The sequence below is a fragment of the Schistocerca americana genome, chromosome 1 (assembly GCF_021461395.2).
Source record: "Schistocerca americana isolate TAMUIC-IGC-003095 chromosome 1, iqSchAmer2.1, whole genome shotgun sequence".
Classification (NCBI taxonomy): domain Eukaryota; kingdom Metazoa; phylum Arthropoda; class Insecta; order Orthoptera; family Acrididae; genus Schistocerca; species Schistocerca americana.
The window spans coordinates 289017225-289042229 of record NC_060119.1 but is presented as its reverse complement, the minus strand read 5'-3'; the positions used below and the strand labels follow the sequence as shown (position 1 = coordinate 289042229).

Here is a 25005-nt window from a genome sequence, read left to right as displayed (position 1 = left end):
CTATGAAGTTTCAGGTTTTCAGCCAGATAATGTCAACTTCCTGCCATGATATTTCAGCTAACAACCATTCAACCTACAGGTGAGTGTTTTGCAGTGGAGGTTGCTAGTTCATGTTGCTACCTTTATACCAAAAATAGGTCTGAAGACACAAGTGCAAAGACAGCCACTACATGAGCAACCTCTGTCAAGTTATGCGCACTCTTTGAATAGAGCACGAGCATCCATCTATGGCACCTGCATAATGTGATAATACATGCACACTCTCTGTTGGAATGCACACTTTTGAGTTAAAATTCAGGTGTAAAAATTAATAATATTAAATGTCACTAGATTAGTCATAGGTCATAAAATTTTTCTTTCTGAAGAAATTAAAGATATCGCTGGTTCCCACAACTTATCCAGTTGAAAGCTGCCATCATGATTAATAACATATTGTGCTAAACACATTTCCACCAATGCCTTAATAACTGAATCCCAGAAGGATCTTGGCGAGACCAAGATCTGTGTGGCAGAGTAATCTATGAAGTGTCCTGTGGAGATACACTGCTTGGCTGTGGGTGAGTTACTGGGCTGCTAAAGGCGGGTGTGGTGATCATGTTCAATGTATCTTTCACACACGGTGCACATCGCCTGACCAATGTAGGCTTTGCCACACTGACATGGTTTTCTGTAGATTCCAGCCTTCTACAATCCCAGATGCCCTTTGCTGAACTGAGAGGAGCACAGGTCTTTGTAGGTGGAAGAAAGATTACTGTGATGTGTTATGTTCTTAAGATTCTCCCTAATTGTGATGAAATTTTGCCTACGTATTGGAGGAATCCCTGGGCTTAAAGTGCCCTTCTCCTTTTGCTCTTATGGGTGGTCACTTTCTCCTTCCTTAAATCTGTGCTGATCTGATGTGGAGAATATCCATTACCTTTTAACGTTGATTGGAGGTGTTCCAGCTCCTTTGCAAAGCTGTCTCCATCAGACACACTATGTGCCCGGGCTCCAACATTTGCAGGATGCCCATAGTTTGTGGCAGATGGTGAGAGCTAGAGACCTACAAATACAGGTATGTGGGCTTACGGTTAATGGTATGTCCCAACGATCCATCCACTTTCTGTCTGACCGAGACGTCCAGAAATGGCAGACAGCCGCCCGTCTCTGCTTCCATCATAAATTTGATATTCTTGTGGATAGGATTCAGATGCTGCAAAAAGTGTGGCAATTAAGATTTTAAGAAGTTGCAAATTGTTTAAAATCCCACACCTTTGTTCCACGACGGTTATATGGTCTTCCAAAAATACATAAATGGGATCTTCCATTACATCCTGTTGGGAGCAGTATCGAAACTCCAACGTGTGACTTAGGTAGACATCTTGGGTCTTTACTGAGACATTCTGTTATGGTGGTGGTAAGTTCCTATGGGACCAAACTGCTGAGGCCATTGGTCTCTAGGCTTACACACTACTTCATCTAACTTAAAGTAGCTTATGCTAAGGACAACACACACACCCATGGCCGAGGGAGGACTCGAACCTCCAATGGGGGGCACTGCATGAACCGTGGCAAGGCGCCTCAGACTGCACAGCTATCCCAAGTGGCTGATACATTCTGTAGTGAAATGTTCACATCATATTCACATCTCTGGTGGCTTTATTAGAAGACTGAAGGCACTTCAATTCAATGAGTTGGACTTATTAGTAAGCTTCAATGTTGTCTCACTCTTCACTAGGGTACCTCTCAAGGATTCTTTGTCACTTATCAGCAGTAAGTTCAAAGCTGATATAACAGTGCTATTTCATTATGCCCTTTCCTCACCCTACTTTTTATGCAACAGTGAATATTTTGAGAATATTGATGGTGTTTCCATGGATAGACCCCTCTCCCCTCTGGTAGCAAACTTTTTTTATGGAAGACTTTGAGGCGAGGGCATTGGTTCAGCAGAACTTTTAGCTTTCTGTTGATCTGTGTAATTATACTTTTGTAGAGTGGTTCTGTGGTGAAGAAGAACTGTTAAGTTTTTCTTTCAGCAGCTGAGTTCTATACACGTGAATATCAAATTTATGATGGATATAGAGAAGGGGGGCTGCCTGCCATTTCAAGATGTCTTGGTCAGACGGAAAATGGATGAATCATTGTGGCATTCCATCTACCATAAACCCACACATACAGGCTTGTATTTGCAGGTGTCTAGCTGCCACCATCCATCATAGACTGTTGGTACACTTCGAACGTTGGTGCACTGAGTACATGTTGTGTCTGATGGAAACAGACTTGCAAAGAAGTGGGAACACCTGCCGTCAGTGTTCAAAGTTAATGGATATTGTCCACATCAGATCAGCACAGCTTTAAGGAAGAAGGAAGAAGAAAGTGATCACCCATAAGAGCAAGAGAAGGAGCAGTTTAAATCGAGGGTGTTTCTCCCGTATGTTGGCAATATTTAATAAAACTTAGAAAAAATCTTACAAAACATCACGTCAAAGTAAATTTTCACCCATGTACAAAGACTTGTGCTCTTCTCAGTTCAGCAAAGGTCGATCTGCGATTGCGGAATGTTGGAATCTACAGAGTACCTTCTCATTGTGGCAAAGTCTACATTAGTCAGACAATGTGCAAAGTATGTGAAAGATGCATTGAAAATGATTGCCACACTCACCTTTCACAGCCCAGTAGGTCAGCCATAGCCGAGCATTGTACCTCCACAGGATATCCCACGGATCTCCCGACTCAGCAGCATTAGTGGCAGAACAACTGAGAGAAAATCTGGAATACAATTCACATAAATTTCCTAAGCATGTTATAGTCTTAGGTGGAGATTTAAATTTACCAGATATAGACTGGGACACTCAGATGTTTAGGACAGGTGGTAGGGACAGAGCATCGAGTGACATTATACTGAGTGCACTATCCGAAAATTACCTCGAGCAATTAAACAGAGAACTGACTCATGGAGATAATATCTTGGACCTACTGATAACAAACAGACCTGAACTATTTGACTCTGTAAGCACAGAACAGGGAATCAGTTATCATAAGCCCATTGCAGCATCCCTGAATATAGAAGTAAATGGGAATATAAAAAAAGGGAGGAAGGTTTGTCTGTTTAGCAAGAGTAATAGAAGGCAGATTTCAGACTACCTAACAGATCAAAATGAAAATTTCTGTTCTGACACTGACAATGTTGAGTGTTTATGGAAAAAGTTCAAGACAATCGTAAAATGCGTTTTAGACAGGTACGTGCCGAGTAAAACTGTGAGGGACGGGAAAAACCCACCGTGGTACAACAACAAAGTTAGGAAACTACTGCGAAAGCAAAGAGAGCTTCACTCTAAGTTTAAACGCAGCCAAAACCTCTCAGACAAACAGAAGCTAAACGATGTCAAAGTTAGTGTAAGGAGGGCTATGCGTGAAGCGTTCAGTGAATTCGAAAGTAAAATTCTATGTACCGTTTTGACAGAAAATCCTAGGAAGTTCTGGTCTTACGTCAAATCAGTAAGTGGCTCGAAACAGCATATCCAGACACTCCGGGATGATAATGGCTTTGAAACAGAGGATGACACATGTAAAGCTGAAATACTAAACACCTTTTTCCAAAGCTGTTTCACAGAGGAAGACCGCACTGCAGTTCCTTCTCTAAATCCTCGCACAAACAAAAAAATCGCTGACGTAGAAATAAGTGTCCAAGGAACAGAAAAGCAACTGAAATCACTCAACAGAGGAAAGTCCACTGGACCTGATGGGATACCAATTCGATTCTACACAGAGTACGTGAAAGAACTTGCCCCCCTTCTAACAGCCATGTACCACAAGTCTCTAGAGGAACGGAAGGTTCCAAATGATTGGAAAAGAGCACAGGTAGTCCCAGTCTTTAAGAAAAGTCATTGAGCAGATGCGCAAAACTATAGACGTATATCTCTGACGTCGATCTGTTGTAGAATTTTAGAACACGTTTTTTTGCTCGCGTATCATGTCGTTTCTGGAAACCCAGAATCTACTCTGTTGGAATCAACATGGATTCCAGAAACAGCAATCGTGTGAGACCCAACTCAGTTTATTTGTTCATGAGACCCAGAAAATATTAGATAGAGGCTCCCAGGTAGATGCCATTTTCCTTGACTTCAGGAAGGCATTCGATACAGTTCCGCACTGTCGCCTGATAAACAAAGTAAGAGCCTACAGAATATCAGACCAGCTGTGTGGCTGGATTGAAGAGTTTTTAGCAAACAGAACACAGCATGTTGTTCTCAATGGAGAGACGTCTACAGATGTTAAAGTAACCTCTGGCGTGCCACAGGGAAGTGTTACGGGACCATTGCTTTTCACAATATATATAAATGACATAGTAGATAGTATCGGAAATTCCATGCGGCTTTTCGCGGGTGATGCTGTAGTATATAGAGAAGTTGCAGCATTAGAAAATTACAGCGAAATGCAGGAAGATCTGTAGCAGATAGGCACTTGGTGCAGGGAGTGGCAACTGACCCTTAACATAGACAAATGTAATGTATTGCGAATACATAGAAAGAAGGTTCCTTTATTGTATGATTATATGATAGCAGAACAGACACTGGTAGCAGTTACTTCTGTAAAATATCTGGGAGTGTGCGTGCGGAACGATTTGAAGTGGAATGATCATATAAAAGTACTTGTTGGTAAGGTGGGTACCAGGTTGAGATTCATTGGGAGAGTCTTTAGAAAATGTAGTCCATCAACAAAGAAGGTGGCTTACAAAACACTCGTTCGATCTATACTTGAGTATTGCTCATCAGTGTGGGATCCGTACCAGGTCGGGTTGACGGAGGAGATAGAGAAGATCCAAAGAAGAGCAGCGCATTTCATCCCAGGGCTATTTGGTAAGCGTGATAGCGTTACGGAGATGTTTAGCAACCTCAAGCGGCAGACTCTGCAAGAGAGGCGCTCTGCATGGCGGTGTAGCTTGCTGTCCAGGTTTCAAGAGGGTGCATTTCTGGATGAGGTATCGAATATATTGCTTCCCCCTACTTATACCTCCAGAGGAGATCACGAATGTAAAATTAGAGAGATTCGAGCACGCATGGAAGCTTTCCGGCAGTCGTTCTTCCCGCGAACCATACGCGACTGGAACAGGAGAGGGAGGTAATGACAGTGGCACGTAAAGTGCCCTCCGCCACACACCGTTGGGTGGCTTGCAGAGTATAAATGTAGATGTAGATGTAGATTACTCTGCCATGGAAATATTGGCCTCAATGAGATCCTTCTCGGATTTAATTATGAAGGACTTAAAAGTACATTTAGTACAAGTTCTTATTAATCATGATGGCGGCTTTAGCTGGATAAGGTTTGGGACCTGGTGATTTCTTTAATTTCTTCAGAAAGAAAAATTTTATGAACAGTGACACATTTTTGACATTTAACTTTGAAATATGAATTTTAACTCTGTGAATGCGCATTCTGACAGAGAGCAAGCACGTAGTCTCACTTTATGCCCACACCATAGATGTAGCAGTATTCGAATAGAGGGCATAGCTTGACAAAGGTCACTCATGTAGTGGCTGCCTCTGGCCATGTATCTTCTCATGTATTTTTTGTATAAAGGTAGTGACGTGAACCAGCAACCTCCAATGCAAAACACTGACCAGAAGATGGCTGAAGGATTGTCAGCAGAAATATTATGGAGTAAGTCACTATTTGCCAGTTCTTTTGCTGCATTTACAACTTTCTTACATACTTTTTTTGTAATTTTAGATAACAAAGTCAGGACTTTTGCTGTGTTTTACTTCCATATGTAGCTGTCATTATCTTGCACAAGATGTTTTTATATATTTAGCTATTCATTTTACTTCATTTCCTACTTTTCTATGGTGTACAGAAAGACGGACAGGTTCATTACAATAGGGCAGGAAGTTTTGCAAGCATTCCAGAAACAATTTCAGAACATGGAACACTTTGGTCTGTAGTCTACTTTGCCTTACTTGATCTATGATCGAATAAGTTGGTATTTGCTGTGCTTACCTGTCATTTGGTGTAGGTTTACTTAAGCAAGTTTTTTGCTTATGGTAACTCCATAAACAGGGCACAGTGATCAGAAAGTCCTAAATCAAAAAGACCTGTTATAAGCAAAATTGGTTAACATATAGAATGTTCAATAAGTAACTATGCAGTTCATAACATGCCATATTAAAGTCATGGAAGTTATAAGAGATGCTGGTAGTGATCCCCTTAAACTTGAAGACACAATTGCACATGTTGGTGTGTGTTCTTGAAGACATTGTGGAGAAGATCGGGAGTGATGTTCTGAATGTGATGTGTCAGTGCAGCTTGGAGTTCTTGTATGGTGTGCAGATTGCCTTCATAGGCCTTTCCCTTCAACATACGCCATAGAACATAATCCAGTGGAGCCAAGTTTGGTGAATGCAGAGGCCAGAACCCTTGAGAGACGACGCTGTCACCGAAGATGTTCTTTAAAAAGTTCATCGCCTTGTGGACAGTATGTGCAGTTGCCCCCTCCTGTTGGAACTAGGCATTCCCTATTTCATCCTCATTCAGTTCACCTAGGAAGGGCTCCAGAATGCAGGTGCAGTACCATTCTGCATTTATGATGTTGTGAAAGATTGGCCCAATGTTGTGTATATGAGTCACGGCGCACCAAACAGCAACCTTTTGATCATGCAGTGGGGACACCTTCAATTCATCGAATTCTCCATAGTCCACACATGACTATTCTGGCTATTTTCATACCCGAAGAGGTGAAACCATGCTTCATCTGTGAAAAATGTTGTGTTAAGAATCCCCTCACCATTGTCCTGCAGGAAGGACAGAAACCAGTTGCAAAAGTACACACACGCTGGGCAATCTGTGTTTCTCAGTTCATGCATGACCAACATTTTGTACAGATACATGGACAGTGACATCCAGAGAATCTTGTGAACAGAACCCAAGGACACATGTGACTGCTGAGCTAGTCATCTAACCGATTTCTTTGGAGTTTGCAGCATCATGTCTTGCACCTCCGCCTACTTCTCTTAGGACATGGATGTGGATGGCCTACCTGATTTTGGAGCATTATGAATGCTTCTGGTCTTTCAAAAGTTGGTGATGAGGCTCCATGTAGCATTGTGGTTAGGCATCTTCACTCCTGGGAACTTTGCTGAGGTAAACTTGTCCCCATTGCAGAACACATGCTCCACAAGAAACACTCTTTATTCGATTGTCAGCATGATGACTTGAATCACAATGATGTCACCCAAGATGTTGGCCTTCAATCAAACTGGATCTGTGAACAAATACAAATACCTTCTCAAATGTGGTTAAAATATGGTTCAAGTATGTTAAACAATGGAAAATGTTGTATTAATAATGGACAGTCATATCAGTTGTTACTTATGATTATCACAACAAGAAAGAAGGAGAGAGGAACAATGGGAATAACAATTGGTGGGGAATGATTGAGGAGAGCGGATAGTTTCAAGTACTTTGAAAGCCCGGCACAGGAAGATGGAAAAAATGACAGAAATAAACGAGCAAGTGGGGGGAGGAGGGGGGGGGGAGCAGTTCAAAAGAGTGTCAGAAGGCTGACATGGAGCGAGGTTATATACCAGTCATACTATGTCCCAATCCTGACATATGCATCAGAAACCGGAGTTATGAAAGGAAGAGAGAAAAGCAAAGTACGGGCTAGTGAGATGAAATTCTTGAGAAACAATATTGGAGTGACAAACATAGCTAGGTTAAGAGATGAGAGGATCAGAGAGTTAATGAAGGTGGAACCATTACAGGAGGAGGTAGAGAAATCAAGGCTGAGATGGTATGGACACGTTAAGAGAATGGAGGAGAAGAGGATACACAAGGTGAAACTGGAAGGAAAGAGACCAAGAAGAAGACCAAGAGACAGATGGCTGAAAGGGGTAGAGGAATGTGTCCAGAAGAAAGGAGAAGACTGGACTAAGGTGAAGACGGAGCAATGGTGGCAAGACAGAAGACAATGGAGAGGTCGAAGTTCCATAGAAACCCGGCCAGACACTGGAAACTGTCCAAGATGATGATGATCAGTCGTTACTTAGCACACTGCAACATGGCACTGCATAGTTACTTTCTGAACACTGAGTGTTATCTATACATGTCATTGGCTGTTCATTTACTCAAGTAAATTGAAATCTTATTTTTGAATCATATCTATGAATTATGTCAAGCTGTTTGCTTCACTAATTAAATTATGATGAAATAATCAGCTATTATGATGTTTTTCTTGGTTTCTTTAAGTTTCTGTGATAGGCTCTGGAATTTCAATAAAACATTTTTGTTCTATCTGCACCAAGCAGTCTATACACATATAAAATTACATTTTGCCATAACTCTACAAAGATGTTTCAAATACACATTCTTCATCAGGAGAAACAGAATTGTATCTGGCTTTGTATTCCATTGACCTTTCCATGAGTATATAGGCTCCTCCTCATGTTACATTATTCCTACAAAAATCTACTGGCAACATGGATATTTCCAAGGTTATTTAAGATTTTGATATTGTCCTTTGTTAAGCCAAGGTTCATTCAAACTAACAACTTTGATATTTGCTCTTAATGAAACAATGAACAATAGGTCATTAAGAGCACAGCAGCCATGCCTTTCTTTATTGAAATTGTTGTTGTCATGCCATTGATTGTTGCAGGGAAAGGAGAGTAATAAATTAAAGCCTCGATTTATTCACCAAGAAACATATCATTTATCATGGATAACGTGTGAAAGGTAAAATTTTTCTGTTTATTTTATATTCATCCAATAATATTTTGTGACTGAATCCATGTACAGTTATTTGTACCTTACTGCAACAACCATAGACACTGTAAGCATTACAATAGCTACATCTAGAATGATTCCACGCAATTTTGTATATTACGAACCACTGATCTGCATGCACTATTTTCTTTATTCTTCATGTAACTTCCTTTGATATCATGGAGACCTGCAACTTTTGTTTTCATCATATAAATAAGTTCTATTTCTCCTAAACTCCCAGTTACACATAACACCATATTGTTAATCATCAGTGTTACCATAAACAGATGCCTTACCCTTGTAAGTATTAAGTATGTGTTAACTTCTTATCCACAGAAACCATTTTAATCAGCTGCTCACATCTAAAGGCAGTTCAGAGTGGTATAGCAATTTCAAACATGCCCTGTGCACAGCAAAATGATCATAGTACATCAGGAAAGAGGGAAAGAGAGGGAAAGACGAAATGATGTGGGTTTTAAGAGAGAGGGTAAGGAGTCATTTCAATCCCGGGAGCGGAAAGACTTACCTCAGGGGAAAAAAAGGACAGGTATATATATATATATATATATATATATATATATATATATATATATATATTCATCTGCACATACACAGACACAAGCAGACATTTGTAAAGGCAAAGAGTTTGGGCAGAGATGTCAGTCGAGGCGGAAGTACAGACGCAAAGATGTTGTTGAATGACAGGTGAGGTATGAGCGGCGGCAACTTGAAATTAGCGGAGGTTGAGGCCTGGTGGGTAACGAGAAGAGAGGATATACTAAAGGGCAAGTTCCCATCTCCGGAATTCTGACAGGTTGGTGTTAGTGGGAAGTATCCAGATAACCCGGACAGTGTAACACTATGCCAAGATGTGCTGGCCATGCACCAAGGCATGTTTAGCCACAGGGTGATCCTTATTACCAACAAACACTGTCTGCCTGTGTCCATTCATGCAAATGGACAGTTTGTAGCTGGTCATTCCCACATAGAAAGCTTCACAGTGTAGGCAGGTCAGTTGGTAAATCACGTGGGTGCTTTCACACGTGGCTCTGCCATTGATCGTGTACACCTTCCGGGTTACAGGACTGGAGTAAGTGGTGGTGGGAGGGTGCATGGGACAGGTTTTACACCGGGGGCAGTTACAAGGGTAGGAGCCAGAGGGTAGGGAAGGTGGTTTGGGGATTTCATAGGGATGAACCAAGAGGTTACGAAGGGTAGGTGGACGGCGGAAAGACACTCTTGGTGGAGTGGGGAGGATTTCATGAAGGACGGATCTCATTTCAGGGCTGGATTTGAGGAAGTCGTATCCCTCCTGGAGAGCCACATTCAGAGTCTGATCCAGTCCCGGAAAGTATCCTGTCACAAGTGGGGCACTTTTGGGGTTCTTCTGTGGGAGGTTCTGGGTTTGAGGGGATGAGGAAGTGGTTCTGGTAATTTGCTTCTGTGTCAGGTCGGGAGGGCAGTTGCGGGATGCGAAAGCTGTTGTCAGGTTGTTGGTGTAATGGTTCAGGGATTCCGGACTGGAGCAGATTCGTTTGCCATGAAGACCTAGGCAGTAGGGAAGGGACCGTTTGATGTGGAATGGGTGGTAGCTGTCATAATTGAGGTACTGTTGCTTGTTGGTGGGTTTGATGTGGACAGACGTATGAAGCTGGCCATTGGACAGATGCAGGTCAACATCAAAGAAAGTGGCATGGGATTTGGAGTAGGACTAGGTGAATCTCATGGAACCAAAGGAGTTGAGGTTGGAGAGGAAATTCTGGAGTTCTTCTTCACTGTGAGTCCAGATCATGAAGATGTCATAAATAAATCTGTACCAAACTTTGGGTTGGCAGGCCTGGGTAATTAAGAAGGCTTCCTCTAAGTGACCCATAAATAGGTTGGCGTACGAGGGGGCCATCCTGGTACCCATGGCTGTTTCCTTTAATTGTTGGTGTGTCTGGCCTTCCTAAGTGAAGAGGTTGTGAGTCAGGATGAAGCTGGCTAAGGTAATGAGGAAAGAGGTTTTAGGTAGGGTGGCAGGTGATCGGTGTGAAAGCTCCATCGCAGCGAGGCCCTGGACGTGAGGAATATTTGTGTATAAGGAAGTGGCATCAATGGTTACACGGATGGTTTCCGGGGGTAACAGATTGGGTAAGGATTCCAGGCGTTCGAGAAAGTGGTTGGTGTCTTTGATGAAGGATGGGAGATTGCATGTAATGGGTTGAAGGTGTTGATCTACATAGGCAGAGATACATTCTGTGGGTGCTTGGTAACCAGCTACAATGGGGTGGCTGAGGTGATTGGGTTTGTGAATTTTTGGAAGAGGGTAGAAGGTAGGGGCGCGGGGTGTCAGTGGGGTCAGGAGGTTGATGGAGTCAGGTGAAAGGTTTTGTAGGGGGCCTAAGGTTCTGAGGATTCCTTGAAGCTCCTCCTGGACATGAGGAATGGGATTACCTTGTCAAACTTCGTATGTAGTGTTGTCTGAAAGCTGACGCAGTCCCTCAGCCACGTACTCCCGATGATCAAGTACCATGGTCGTGGAACCCTTGTCCACCGGAAGAATGATGATGGATCGGTCAGCCTTCAGATCACGGATAGCCTGGGCTTCAGCAGTGGTGATGTTGGGAGTAGGATTAAGGTTTTTTAAGAAGGATTGAGAGGCAAGGGTGGAAGTGAGACATTCCTGGAAGGTTTGGAGAGGGTGATTTTAAGGAAGAGGAGGTGGGTCCCGCTGTGATGGAGGACGGAACTGTTCCAGGCAGGGTTCAATTTGGACAGTGCCTTGCGGAGTTGGATCATTAGGAGGAGGATTAGGATCATTTTTCTTCGTGGCAAAGTGATATTTCCAGCAGAGAGTACGAGTGTAGGACAGTAAATCTTTGACGAGGGCTGTTTGGTTGAATCTGGGAGTAGGGCTGAAGGTGAGGCCTTTGGATAGGACAGAGGTTCCGGATTGGGAGAGAGGTTTGGAGGAAAGGTTAACTACTGAATTAGGGTGTTGTGGTTCCAGATTGTATTGATTAGAATTTTGAGGTTTTGGGGGGAATGGAGCTGGAAGTGGGAGATTGAGTAGATGGGAGAGACTGGGTCTGTGTACAATGAGATGAGGTTGAGGTTTGCTGGAAAGGTTGTGAAGGGTGAGTGAGTTGCCTTTCCGGAGGTGGGAAACCAGAGATTGGATGGTTTTTTAAGGTGGGGGGTGGCATGCTGTTCTAATTTGCGGTTGGCCTGTAGGAGGATGATCTGAACAGCCGGTGTGGATGTGGGATAGGAAAGATTGAGGACTTTTATTAAGGATAGGAGTTAACGGGTGTGTTCATTGGCTGAGTTGATGTGTAGGTGAAGCATTAGGTGGGTGAGGGCAATGGATTGTTCAGTTTTGAACTGGTATAGGGACTGATGGAAAGAAGGGTTACAGCCAGAGATGGGAACTTTAAGTGCGAGGCCTTTGGGGGTAATGCCAAATGACAGACAAGCCTGAGTAAATAAAATATGGCAGTGTAATCTGTCTAGGGCAAAGGCACGTTTGTGGAGGGAATGTAAATAAAACTTAATGGGGTCGCCTAGGTCTTCGTGGCAAACGAATCTGCTCCAGTCTGGAATCCCTGAACCATTACACCAACAACCTGAAAACAGCTTTTGCATCCCGCAACTACCCTCCCGACCTGGTACAGAAGCAAATAACCAGAGCCACTTCCTCATCTCCTCAAACCCAGAACCTCCCACAGAAGAACCCCAAAAGTGCCCCACTTGTGACAGGATACTTTCCGGGACTGGATCAGACTCTGAATGTGGCTCTCCAGCAGGGATACGACTTCCTCAATTCCTGCCCTAACATGAGATCCATCCTTCATGAAATCCTCCCCACTCCACCAAGAGTGTCTTTCCACCGTCCACCTAACCTTCGTAACCTCTTAGTTCATCCCTATGAAATCCCCAAACCACCCTTGTAACTGCCCCCGGTGTAAAACCTGTCCCATGCACCCTCCCACCACCACCTACTCCAGTCCTGTAACCCGGAAGGTGTACACGATCAAAGGCAGAGCCACGTGTGAAAGCACCCACGTGATTTACCAACTGACCTGCCTACACTGTGAAGCTTTCTATGTGGGAATGACCAGCAACAAGCTGTCCATTCGCATGAATGGACACAGGCAGACAGTGTTTGTTGGTAATGAGGACCATCCTGTGGCTAAACATGCCTTGGTGCACGGCCAGCACATCTTGGCATAGTGTTACACCGTCCGGGTTATCTGGATACTTCCCACTAACACCAACCTGTCAGAATTCCGGAGATGGGAACTTGCCCTTTAGTATATCCTCTCTTCTCGTTACCCACCAGGACTCAACCTCCGCTAATTTCAAGTTGCCGCCGCTCATACCTCACCTGTCATTCAATAACATCTTTGCGTCTGTACTTCCGCCTCGACTGACATCTCTGCCCAAACTCTTTGCCTTTACTAATGTCTGCTTGTGTCTGTGTATGTGCGGATGGATATGTGAGTGTGTGCGAGTGTATACCTGTCCTCTTTCCCCCTAAGGTAAGTCTTTCCGCTCCCGGGATTGGAATGACTCCTTACTCTCTCCCTTAAAACCCACATCCTTTCGTCTTTCCCTCTCATTCCCTCTTTCCTGATGAGGCAACAGTTTGTTGTGAAAGCTTGAATTTTGTGTGTATGTTTGTGTTTGTTTGTGTGTCTATCAACATGTCAGCACTTTCGTTCGGTAAGTCACATCATCTGCGTTTTTGGATATATATTTCCCACGTGGAATGTTTCCCTCTCTATATATATATATATATATATATATATATATATATATATATATATAAAAACAAGGATGATGTGACTTACCAAATGAAAGTGTTGGCAGGTATATATATATATATATATATATATATATATATATATATATATATATATATATATATATACACACACACACTCATCTAAAAACAAGGGTGATGCGACCCACCAAACGAAAGCACCGGCAGGTCGACAGACACACAAACAAACACAAACACACACACAAAATTCAAGCCTTCGGAACAAACCGCCGCCCTACCAGGAAAGAGGGAAGGAGAGGGAAAGATGAAAGGATGCGGGCTTCAAGGGAGAGGGCAAGTAGCCACTCCAATCCCGGGAGCGGAAAGACACACCTCAGGGGGAAAAAAAGGACGGGTATACACTCGCACACACACACACATATCCATCCACACATAGACAGACACAAGCAGACACATTTAAAGACAAAGAGTTTGGGCAGAGATGTCAGTCGAGGCAGAAGTGCAGAGGCAAAGATGTTGTTGAATGACAGGTGAGGTATGAGTGGCGGCAACTTGAAATTAGCGGAGATTGAGGCTTGGTGGATAACTGGAAGAGAGGATATATTGAAGAGCAAGTTCCCATCTCCGGAGTTCAGATAGGTTGGTGTTGGTGGGAAGCATCCAGATAACCCAGACGGTGTAACACTGTGCCAAGATGTGCTGGCCGTGCACCAAGGCATGTTTAGCCACAGGTGATCCTCGTTACCAACAAACACTGTCTGCCTGTGTCCGTTCATGCGAATGGACAGTTTGTTGCTGGTCATTCCCACATAGAATGCGTCACAGTGTAGGCAGGTCAGTTGGTAGATCACGTGGGTGCTTTCACACGTGGCTCTGCCTTTGATCGTGTACACCTTCCGGGTTACAGGACTAGAGTAGGTGGTGGTGGGAGGGTGCATGGGACAGGTTTTACACCGGGGGCGGTTACAAGGGTAGGAGCCAGAGTGTAGGGAAGGTGGTTTGGGGATTTCATAGGGATGAACTAAGAGGTTATGAGGGTTAGGTGGACGGCAGAAAGACACTCTTGGTGGAGTGGGGAGGATTTCATGAAGGATGGATCTCATTTCTGGGCAGGATTTGAGGAAGTCGTATCCCTCCTGGAGAGCCACATTCAGAATCTGATCCAGTCCTGGAAAGTATCCTGTCACAAGTGGGGCACTTTTGTGGTTCTTCTATGGGAGGTTCTGGGTTTGAGAGGATGAGGAAGTGGCTCTGGTTATTTGCTTCTGTACCAGGTCGGGAGGGTAGTTGCGGGATGCGAAAGCTGTTGTCAGGTTGTTGGTGTAATGGTTCAGGGATTCCGGACTGGAGCAGATTCGTTTGCCACGAAGACCTAGGCTGTAGGGAAGGGACCGTTTGATGTGGAATGGGTGGCAGCTGTCGTAATGGAGGTACTGCTGCTTGTTGGTGGGTTTGATGTGGACGGACATGTGAAGCTGGCCATTGGACAGGTGGAGGTCAACATCAAGGAAAGTGGCATGGGATTTGGAGTAGGACCAGGTGAAACTGATGGAACCAAAGGAGTTGAGGTTGGAGAGGAAATTCTGGAGTTCTTCTTCACTGTGAGTCCAGATCATGAAGATGTCATAAATAAATCTGTACCAAACTTTGAGTTGGCAGGCTTCGGTAACCAAGAAGGCTTCCTCTAAGCGACCCATAAATAGGTTGGCGTACGAAGGGGCCATCCTGGTACCCATGGCTGTTCCCTTTAATTGTTGGTATGTCTGGCCTTCAAAAGTGAAGAAGTTGTGGGTCAGGATGAAGCTGGCTAAGGTAATGAGGAAAGAGGTTTTAGGTAGGGTGGCAGGTGATCGGCGTGAAAGGAAGTGCTCCATCGCAGCAAGGCCCTGGACGTGCGGGATATTTGTGTATAAGGAAGTGGCATCAATGGTTACAAGGATGGTTTCTGGGGGTAACAGATTGGGTAAGGATTCCAGGCGTTCCAGAAAGTGGTTGGTGTCTTTGATGAAGGATGGGAGACTGCACGTAATGGGTTGAAGGTGTTGATCTACGTAGGCAGAGATACGTTCTGTGGGGGCTTGGTAACCAGCTACAATGGGGCGGCCAGGATGATTGGGTTTGTGAATTTTAGGAAGAAGGTAGAAGGTAGGGGTGCGGGGTGTCGGTGGGGTCAGGAGGTTGATGGAGTCAGGTGAAAGGTTTTGTAGGGGGCCTAAGGTTCTGAGGATTCCTTGAAGCTCCGCCTGGACATCAGGAGTGGGATTACCTTGGCAAACTTTGTATGTGGTGTTGTCTGAAAGCTGACGCAGTCCCTCAGCCACATACTCCCAACGATCAAGTACCACGGTCGTGGAACCCTTGTCCGCCGGAAGAATGATGATGGACCGGTCAGCCTTCAGATCACGGATAGCCTGGGCTTCAGCAGTGGTGATGTTGGGAGTAGGATTAAGGTTTTTTAAGAAGGATTGAGAGGCAAGGCTGGAAGTCAGAAATTCCTGGAAGGTTTGGAGAGGGTGATTTTAAGGAAGAGGAGGTGGGTCCCGCTGTGACGGAGGACGGAACTGTTCCAGGCAGTGTTCAATTTGGATTCATTTTGATTCCATATCATTAATTTCAACTATATATACTTTCATTATTTTGTGTGTGAATTTTGTACCAATATGAGCAAAGCGTTAGCAATGAATGCTGATAGTTGACATTGAAAGTTTTATTATGTATGTAGAATACATAGCATAAACTGAGGTGACCTGTTCTGTTATAGTGACCACTTGTATTTATATATAACGTCAAAGTTTCTAAAAATGAAACAGTTCGTTAATAACAAGATTTTAGAATTTTTCAAAAATTTTGAACATGAGATGACAAATGAGACCAATAATCAATAAAACCTGTAACCTCCCCACTAGTAACTAACTACTATGTTCTGGTGGACCATGCATACTCTGAAGCAATATAAATCCCATCCTGCTCCTTTGTGCCTCCCTTGCCTGAGCATCATTTCTTTTTAATTCCTCAGAGCTCTCATTTCGCTCAAACTCTTCTCTTTTTTCCACAGAGAGGAATATATATATCTGTCAATCTGATATCATGTTGTAATCACTTAAAAATTCAGTTTTAAGGAAAATATATGTTACTTAACGTTTCTACAGCATGTATTCTGTGTTTACAGAAATCATATAATTTTATAACAGGAAGAACACTGAAGTCAGTACTTACTGAGGTCAAATTGAAAAGTGATTCCTAGTGAGGCATGTATTTTGTGATGGGATAAAATTTTAAATCTCTTCTGAATCACTGTTAACAAATTTATGGCCAACAAAAGATACACTTGTGAATAAAGGATTTTGGCATTAGACTATTGTTTTGTTATTTGTGAATGCCCTCCATGTACAGTCTGCACATGAAGCTGGAATGGATATGCTTCACCTCTTTTGTATTAACAAATTACAATGTCAAATGGAAGAAGCAAAACATTAAAGTTATTTTACATGTTATATAGATTAGGATGTAGAAGGTATTTGAAGCACTGCAGCTACCTTCATTATCTACTTCTTTTGCAATAATTTTCAAAAGGTGGCACAAACAGATAACATTCCAATGAAAATGTAGTTGAGTGGCTTAGACAGTAGTAAACAGTGACTAAGTCATTACTTGCCCCCATAGCACCAACTGTGGCAGTTGAAGTAAATGTTAGCAGATTAGGACTTCTCTTAACAGACCATGAAAGATAAGGTGCACATGTACCACAAGGGACAGTTACTCAAACATATAGAAATAAGAACCAGTTGAAAAACAAAAGTGAACCAAAGGTAATAGACACATTACTTTCAGACCATGTGGCATTGGTTTTGTCGACAGACAGGGCAGACCATTAAAAGCCCAAAGAATCAGTCTCCCCAATCTCACATTTAACATTATGAACGATGCAGTTTGACATTGAGAAAATAGTATACATGGAGAAAGCCCTCACTATTGTGTGATGACTGTTTTGTTGAGTGATGTTAGCTTTCACTGAGAAAGCTATAAATCTGTCAAGACAGCCATACAGTCATCATCTGTCAACATTCCTTCCAAAACTCACATCTTCTGAATACAATGAAATCTTTATTTTCTTTCAACTGTTTCTGCAGTGAGCAGATATCAAGACATGTGTCTATGACAAGGCTCATAAGATAGTTTTCCTTTCCCAGTACCTGCCACATCGATGATTTTTCTGAAGGTAAGGACTGCTACACTCCTTAGACTTTTACAACTGCATTTAATTGCAGCAGATATCAGGATACCAGATACTAAAGACTGCAACTAAAGCCAGTGCTCAGAAAAGTCCAAGTTCACTGTACTAGAATTTATATGATGGTTGTTCAATGCCTGGATGAAAACTAACAAACTTTGGTGGTGTAAAAGAATCACTGATAAACTGGAATGAAGTAAAAAGTTTTAACAAGTGGTTAAGTTTCAACCATTGGTGGAGTACTGCATGACTTAAGACCAATGACACAAAAAAATGTGAATGGATGCCTCAAATTGTAGAGAAGCTAGCAGATCAAACTATTAAAATTGACTGCACTCAGAAGAACTTATCTTTTATCTGACAAGTTGGTCATCATGCATCTGCACAGTTGTCTGAGAAGTCTCCATTCATCTTTACCATCTGATGGTCCTTGCCTATAGTCGACTTGGTGTAAGAAGATCCCTGACAGCTGGCAGCACTGTTGCCAGCATTCAGCCATGAAGTGCAAACAACTGCTTTCCATACAGCTGTGATCACACTGAGATGTTTACAAAATAAAATTATGTGATGCTCAGGCAGGTACACAAAATTGCTGTGCTCAGCCCATTGCAACTGTCAGGAATCTTCTTCTGCCATCTCAATTATAGAGACCATAATAAGGCTGCAGCCTCCCAAATATAATTATAATCTCAGCAAGTCAGAAAACACAACTTGCAATAGTCTCACAGGTCCTGCACCTCACTCAGGTAAACATTTTATTATGTCCAGAATGAATCTTTTACTCTGTAGTGGAATGTGTGCTGTTTTGAAACTTCCTGATATTTTAAAACTTTGTACTAGACTGCAGCCTAAACTGAAACCCCAGCCTTTTGTAGGCAATGCTCTTACCATCTAACCTATAAGGGTATGACTCATGACCCCTTCTCACAGTTTCAGTCCGTCCAGTACCATCTCCTACTTTTGTATCATTACTCATGTCAAGTAGTTGGTAACAGTACTGTTTGCTGTAAGCAAGGTTCTGTGTTTGTGTTCCAGTATGACACATAGTTTAAATCTACCGGAAAGTTTCATTTGTGAAGTATCATGCACCTGTTTTCAGGGGCTCACATTGAATAGTTAACGTATAGTTTATCTCTTATACTGACCAAGTGACTATTGAGATTTACCTTGCAATTTTTTAATTTCCTTGTTTATAGACTATTGACATTAATAATGCATTTACTTGCTTTAATGTGTTGCTTCCTGTTAGCCACTTTTCTATCATGAAATATGTCCCCAAGAACTATTTTGATTGTTTTTGGTTTCTGTGGTCTGGCACCCAGCTATCATTAAAATGTTTAATTGGACAAAAGAGATAGTATATAATTTATTTCTCGTGTTGAGGCCTGGCCTGGTAAAGTAATAACTGCATAACTTGACACCCAGGATGGGTCTCAGTTTCATAGATTTATTATGCCCGTATGTCATTCAATTTGATTTGTTTAATGCACTTGTGTGCCTTTCATTCTTTGGTGATTAATTGTAGTTGCAGGCTCAGTTTTCATTGATTAATTGTATTTGCCCAAAAGTGAGCATGTTTTGATACTATCACTTTTCCCATATGGGTGTCATTTATTTTGTGAGTTAGCTGCTAAGTCAATTTTGGCTAAAAGCCATATTAAGGAAAATTTGAGTTAATTCCTCAGCTGAAAGCCCAATAATATTTCAACATAATAAAAAGCAACCTTTAAAGACAAGCATTTACACAATACAACAGAAAACCATCTTAAGAAAACTTGAAATATCTTAACGGCTGAAGTCTTAAACAATTATTTAAAATAATTAAAGACAAACCTTAAGCTCAGCATTTACACAGTATGGCTGAAGACCATTTTAAGAATTCAAGATAATTAAAAAGAAACCTAACAGACAGGAATTTACACATTATGGCTGAAAGCCTCAAATTTTAAAACAAATGCAGCTGAAGGCCTAAATACAGGGCAAACAAAATTTTTAAATAAAACACGGCTGAGGACCTAACCTTAAAATACTTCACACATAAGGTTCAGCTGAAGGTCATACACTGAACATAGAACAGACAAAATTAATACACAACTGAAAGCCTAGCACAGTACTTGCGACAAAAGAAAATCACCATCACAAACAACAGAAAAGTGGTGCCCAGAAGTGTTCCAAGGGTCAGCCAGGGGAGGAAACTTTAACAACAGTTTAGGTGAGACAGGCAGCCAAGCATAACACTAAATAATTGGGTGGCAGCACAACCCAGGGACGGCTGAAGAACCAGCCAATAACCTAACCAATTCCCTGCCACCTGACCAACGGCATGACAACCAAAAATATTAGTGAGGAGGAAGATCCCAGCAGCACTACGTCTTGACAATAGGCGTCTAAACACAGTCAAGGGACAATAACCACTCAAACACAAAAATGAAAAACACCAAAGCTGTCGTACTACACGCCATGCCGGACAGCATCAACACTGCAAGGAAAACACACTGCCAGAAAACTATGCTAATGACCAGGGTAGGTAACCAGAATGTAAACGGTCACAAGGCAGAAGATACCGCTGGTGCACTTCACTAATAAGTTCAGTCATTTCAATAGTTAAACACCGTACAGGAAGACGGCTGCTAAATTTGCCGACTCTAGGACATCATCACATTGCTACTTGTGGGAACAGCCCAGGAAGCAACAATCAGCGATCAATGAAGAGATGTCAGAGCAGCTGGCGTTCCATAAGAGCTTCACTGATTACTCAACCCCAGTATGTAGGTTCAGTGGGCGACGAACTTGGCAGCTCTCATAGCTAGTGCCACACAACTCCAACTGTGCTTGCACGCTGCCAGCGGCCCTGGCCTGACCTCACACCGTGGAGACTTCCTCGCTGCTCAATCGCAACTGACCAGCTACTACTCCAGTACGCAGACAGCATTCATCTGCTCATCATAAATCACAGAAGCTACTACAGTTACACGTAAACACTTGCACCAAGAACTCCAACAATCCTAAAACCGATTGCTCTGGAACAACAAGGAGAAATGACAAGTCACACACACACACAGAGTTTCCATAAGCAGTCGGCGACCAAATACACGTTGTCTGATGAAACGACTGACCGAACGACCAATCAAGGTCGTCCCAACTCGAGTTATGAGTGTTGGCAACGGTCGGGCGAGTCTTGGCTGTACAGAGCTCACAGCAGCTCCAACCCAATTCAACTCGATGTCCATTTGGAATTCGGAGACACGGCGACCTGGGCACACTTGCTCGGACCCAACCATGCAGAGGTAACTCTTGCCCATTGGCCACGACATCTCTGCAGAAGGAAGGAACTGACCCGTGCCTGGCAAGGTGATCAACTGAGAGGAAACTTATATGGATATTGTGTCTGTTCTTTCAGACATGTCCAAAAGAACAGACACCATATCCATATAAGTATAGTTCTGGCAACACCAGCAATGACCTTCTTCTTCTGTGCAGATGCACACATATTCCCTGAACTGTTATGGGACTTGGTAAGAATGTCTTCCATGAGGAATGAGTGTGTTGGGGTGGGACATACAAGGTGAGAATGTGGGTCTCGTTTTAGGCGTGCACGAGATAGTCCCTGCAGTCACGCTATCCTCTGTGCCCTCAGTGGCTCAGATGGATAGAGCGTGTGCCATGTAAGCAGGAGATCCCAGGTTCGAGTCCCAGTGGGAGCACACATTTCCACCTGTCCCTATTGACATATCAACGCCCGTTAGCAGGTGAAGGTATTAATATAATTCTAATTTAGGTCCAGAAACTGTCAAAAGACGAAATACACGTCGCCCAATGAGACGACCAACCGAACGACCAATCGTTCCGTTGGACAGTTCGTGTGTGTGGCCAGCAGTCGGAAAGTACTGGCTGTCCGCACTTCTTGGCGCTACGTCCCCCGACTAAACTTCCAACAGATGACGACCCGGAAATACTAATGGTCGCTCCAGACATAATACGACAGTGCAGTTATCGATAAGCAATGCTGCTGCCACTCACGGGCAGGTAAGACAGGAACTTAGTGGCGCCAGTAAATCGAGTAAGAAAACTAGGCGGCAGTACCGTAAAGAGAAGATCACAAACAATAAACGGCACGAACACGAGCCGCGCATGGCTCAGTTGCTCTAAAGTACATCGCCCTTTAAAGACCCTCTATATACTTCTCCCACTTTTCTAATTTCCCTTCTTTGCTTAGGACTGGTATTCTGTCTTAATATTCATGCAGTGCTGCTCTTTTCTCCAAAGGTCTCTTTAATTTTCCTGTAGGTGGCATCTATCTTACCCGTAGTGATACATGCTTCTACATCCTTACATTTGTCCTCTAGCCATTCCTACCTGGCCATTTTGCGTTTTCTGTCGATCTCATTTTTGAGATGATTGTATTCCTTTTCGCCTGCTTCATTTACTGCATTTTTATATTTTCTCCTTTCATCAATTAAATTCAATATCTCTTGTGTTACGCAAGGATTTCTACTAGCCCTTGTCTTTTTACCTACTTGATCCTCTGCTGCCTTCACTACTTCATCCCTCAGAGCTACCCATTCTTCTTCTAGTGTATTTCTTTTCTCTGTTCTTGTCGATCGTTCCATAAGGCATCTTCTGAAACTCACTACTACCTCTGACTCCTTTAGTTTATCCAGTTGTCATCTTCTTGATTTCCTACCTTTTTGCAATTTCTTCAGTTTTAATACAGAGCAGCGTACATAGCACACGCCCATTGGGAATTTTGATCACAATAGCCATACATCAACACGATATCGACTTTTTCCGCAATTGGTAAAAGCTCCATTTTAACACGGGTGATGTATCACGAAGTAAATACCGTCCGCACTGGCGGAGTGTTACGTGATACCACGTACTTATACGTTTGTGACTATTACAGCGACATCTATCACAAAGCGAAAAATTGATCCAACTAAAACATTCGTATTTCTTTACGTACTACACGAATATGTAATAAAAATTGGGGTTCCTATTTTATAAAACGCAGTTGATATCCGTTTGACCTACGGTAGCGCCATCTAGCGGGCCAACCATAGCGCCATCTGATTTCCCCCTTGAAGCTAGACAAGTTTCGGCTTTGTAGCTTTTTCGTTTGACGTTTATTTCGTGAGATATTTGGCCCGGTCACGATCAATGGACCACCCTGTATAATTAATCTGAAACCTTCCGGTGTCTCCAGGTCTCTACCATGCATACAACCTTCTTTCATGACTCTTGAACAAGTGTTAGCTATGATTAAGTTATGCTCTGTGCAAAATTCTACCTGGCGGCTTCCTCTTTCATTTCTTATCCCCATTCCATATTCACTTCTTGCTTTTCCTTCTCTTCCTCTTCGAATTCCAGTCCTCCATGACTATTAAATTTTCGTCTCCCTTAACTTCCGTATTGCTTCTGAAAATCCCTGAAAATAGGCAGTTTCCTTTCAGCGTGTTTTCAGATCTTTGTTTCTTTTTAGCACAAGTTTAAAAATGGCTCTGAAATTTCCGGAATTCGAGGAACATTCTGTTTCAACATGACCTCTGAAAACTAGCGCCTGCTTACGAAAGATTTTGACATCAATTAGAATTTTCATGATGTCTTTGTTAGCTTTGACTTCAGTGTTGCGCCTGATTTTCATCAGTTTGGGATTTTAATAAAGAAGCTGCAAAGTACTAAACACTTCTGTGGACAGTTTTTTATCCGAAATAAAACTATTTAGATGAGCTTGAGAAGAAGCATGCCATGCGAAACCTCTAAGCAAATTTTTCAGATCGTCGAAACTGTCATCGGCCGTGCGGGGTAACGGCGCGGTCTTCGGCGCCTTGCCACGGTTCGCGCGGCTCCCCCCAACGTAGGTTCGAGTCCTCCCTTGGGCATGTGTTTGTGTGTGTGTGTGTGTGTGTGTGTGTGTGTGTGTGTGTGTGTGTGTGTGTGTGTGTCTGGTCCTTAGCGTAAGTTAGTTTAAACAGACAGTGGAAATTAAAATCTCCTGATGTGGCTCTCCTGAGCGAAGTCGGCCCATTTGACGTCCTAACCCCTTAGGGTAGTAGATGAGTTTTGCTATTTGGGCAGCAATATAACTGATGATGGTCGACATTGAGGGGATATAAAATGGAGAGTGGCGATGGCAAGGAAAGCGTTCCTAAAGAAGAGATATTTGTTAACATCGAGTACAGATTTAAGTGGCCTAAAGTCTTCTCTGAAAGTATTTGTATGGAGTGTAGCCCTGTACGGGAGTGAAACATGGAAGAGAAACAGTGTAGGCAATAAGAGATAGAAGCTTTGAAATGTGGTGCTACAGAAGAAGCTGAAGATTAGATGGGTAGATCACATAACTAATGAGGAGGTATTGAATAGAACTGAGGAGAAAAGGAATTGGCGGCACAACTTGACTAGAAGAAGGGATCGGTTGGTAGGACTTGTTCTGAGGTATCAAGGGATCACCAATTTAGTACTGGAGGGCAGCGTGGAGGATAAAAATCGTAGAGGGAGACCAAGAGATGAATACACTAATCAGATTCAGAAGGATGTAGGTTGCAGTAGGTACTGGGAGATGAAGAAGCTTGCACAGGATAGAATAGCATGGAGAGCTGCATCAAACCAGTCTTTGAACTTATAACACCCAAACGACCCCCTTAAAGTCAATTAAGACAGAATATCATAATATGAAGTAGGGAAGAGTTATCTTGGCAAAAACGACATATTTGCCGATAAGCTAACACCAAGAAGTTTTGATATCAACAACATTATACATCACTGAGAGTTTTTGTTATGAAAAGAGGAGGAAGAAACCTTACATTTAATTAATGGATAAATATCCAAGTGATAATTGACTTAATATCTTGAAAGCTAAGTCCAAGATGATGTTAGTCAGAGATAACTTTTATGTGGAAGAGAGTTGTAAGCGCAACGAAGAAATTCAATGCGCCTACAATACTCTTTCACAGAAGAAGTCGCTTGCTGGCTCTCGTCCTCTTAAAGACGTGCGAGAACAATTCTTGTCTTAGTTATTGAGAGTACGGAATGCGACGAGATTGTTTTGCGTTCAGAAGTGTTTCTTGCGTGACGTGATTCACGAACTTCTAAGCAGAGACAGGAACTGATAGACGCGTTTAACGGTGCATAACGGGTTAATTGAACTTTATTGACGAAACTAGTGAATATTGGACTTGACGCTCAAATAGTTGGAACTAAAAGAAGAGTGGATAGTATATCAAAGGACTACACTCAATTAGTCTCGAGTAGGACACAATTTCACGACTTC

General features: G+C 42.7%; 1 protein-coding gene across 2 annotated transcripts in view; it reads left to right on the top strand.

Annotated features, from left to right (window-relative positions):
- The window catches only part of LOC124622083, a 75758-nt gene extending 58896 nt beyond the window's left edge, over positions 1 to 16862 (top strand). For both annotated transcript variants that reach the window (XM_047147681.1, XM_047147663.1), the window contains 2 exons: positions 8633 to 8709; positions 16677 to 16862. In XM_047147681.1, coding sequence (XP_047003637.1) covers positions 8633 to 8646 — 14 coding nt within the window. In that variant the 3' untranslated portion in view covers positions 8647 to 8709; positions 16677 to 16862. The remainder of the gene's footprint in view (positions 1 to 8632; positions 8710 to 16676) is intronic.
- Positions 16863 to 25005: the final 8143 nt, after the last annotated feature.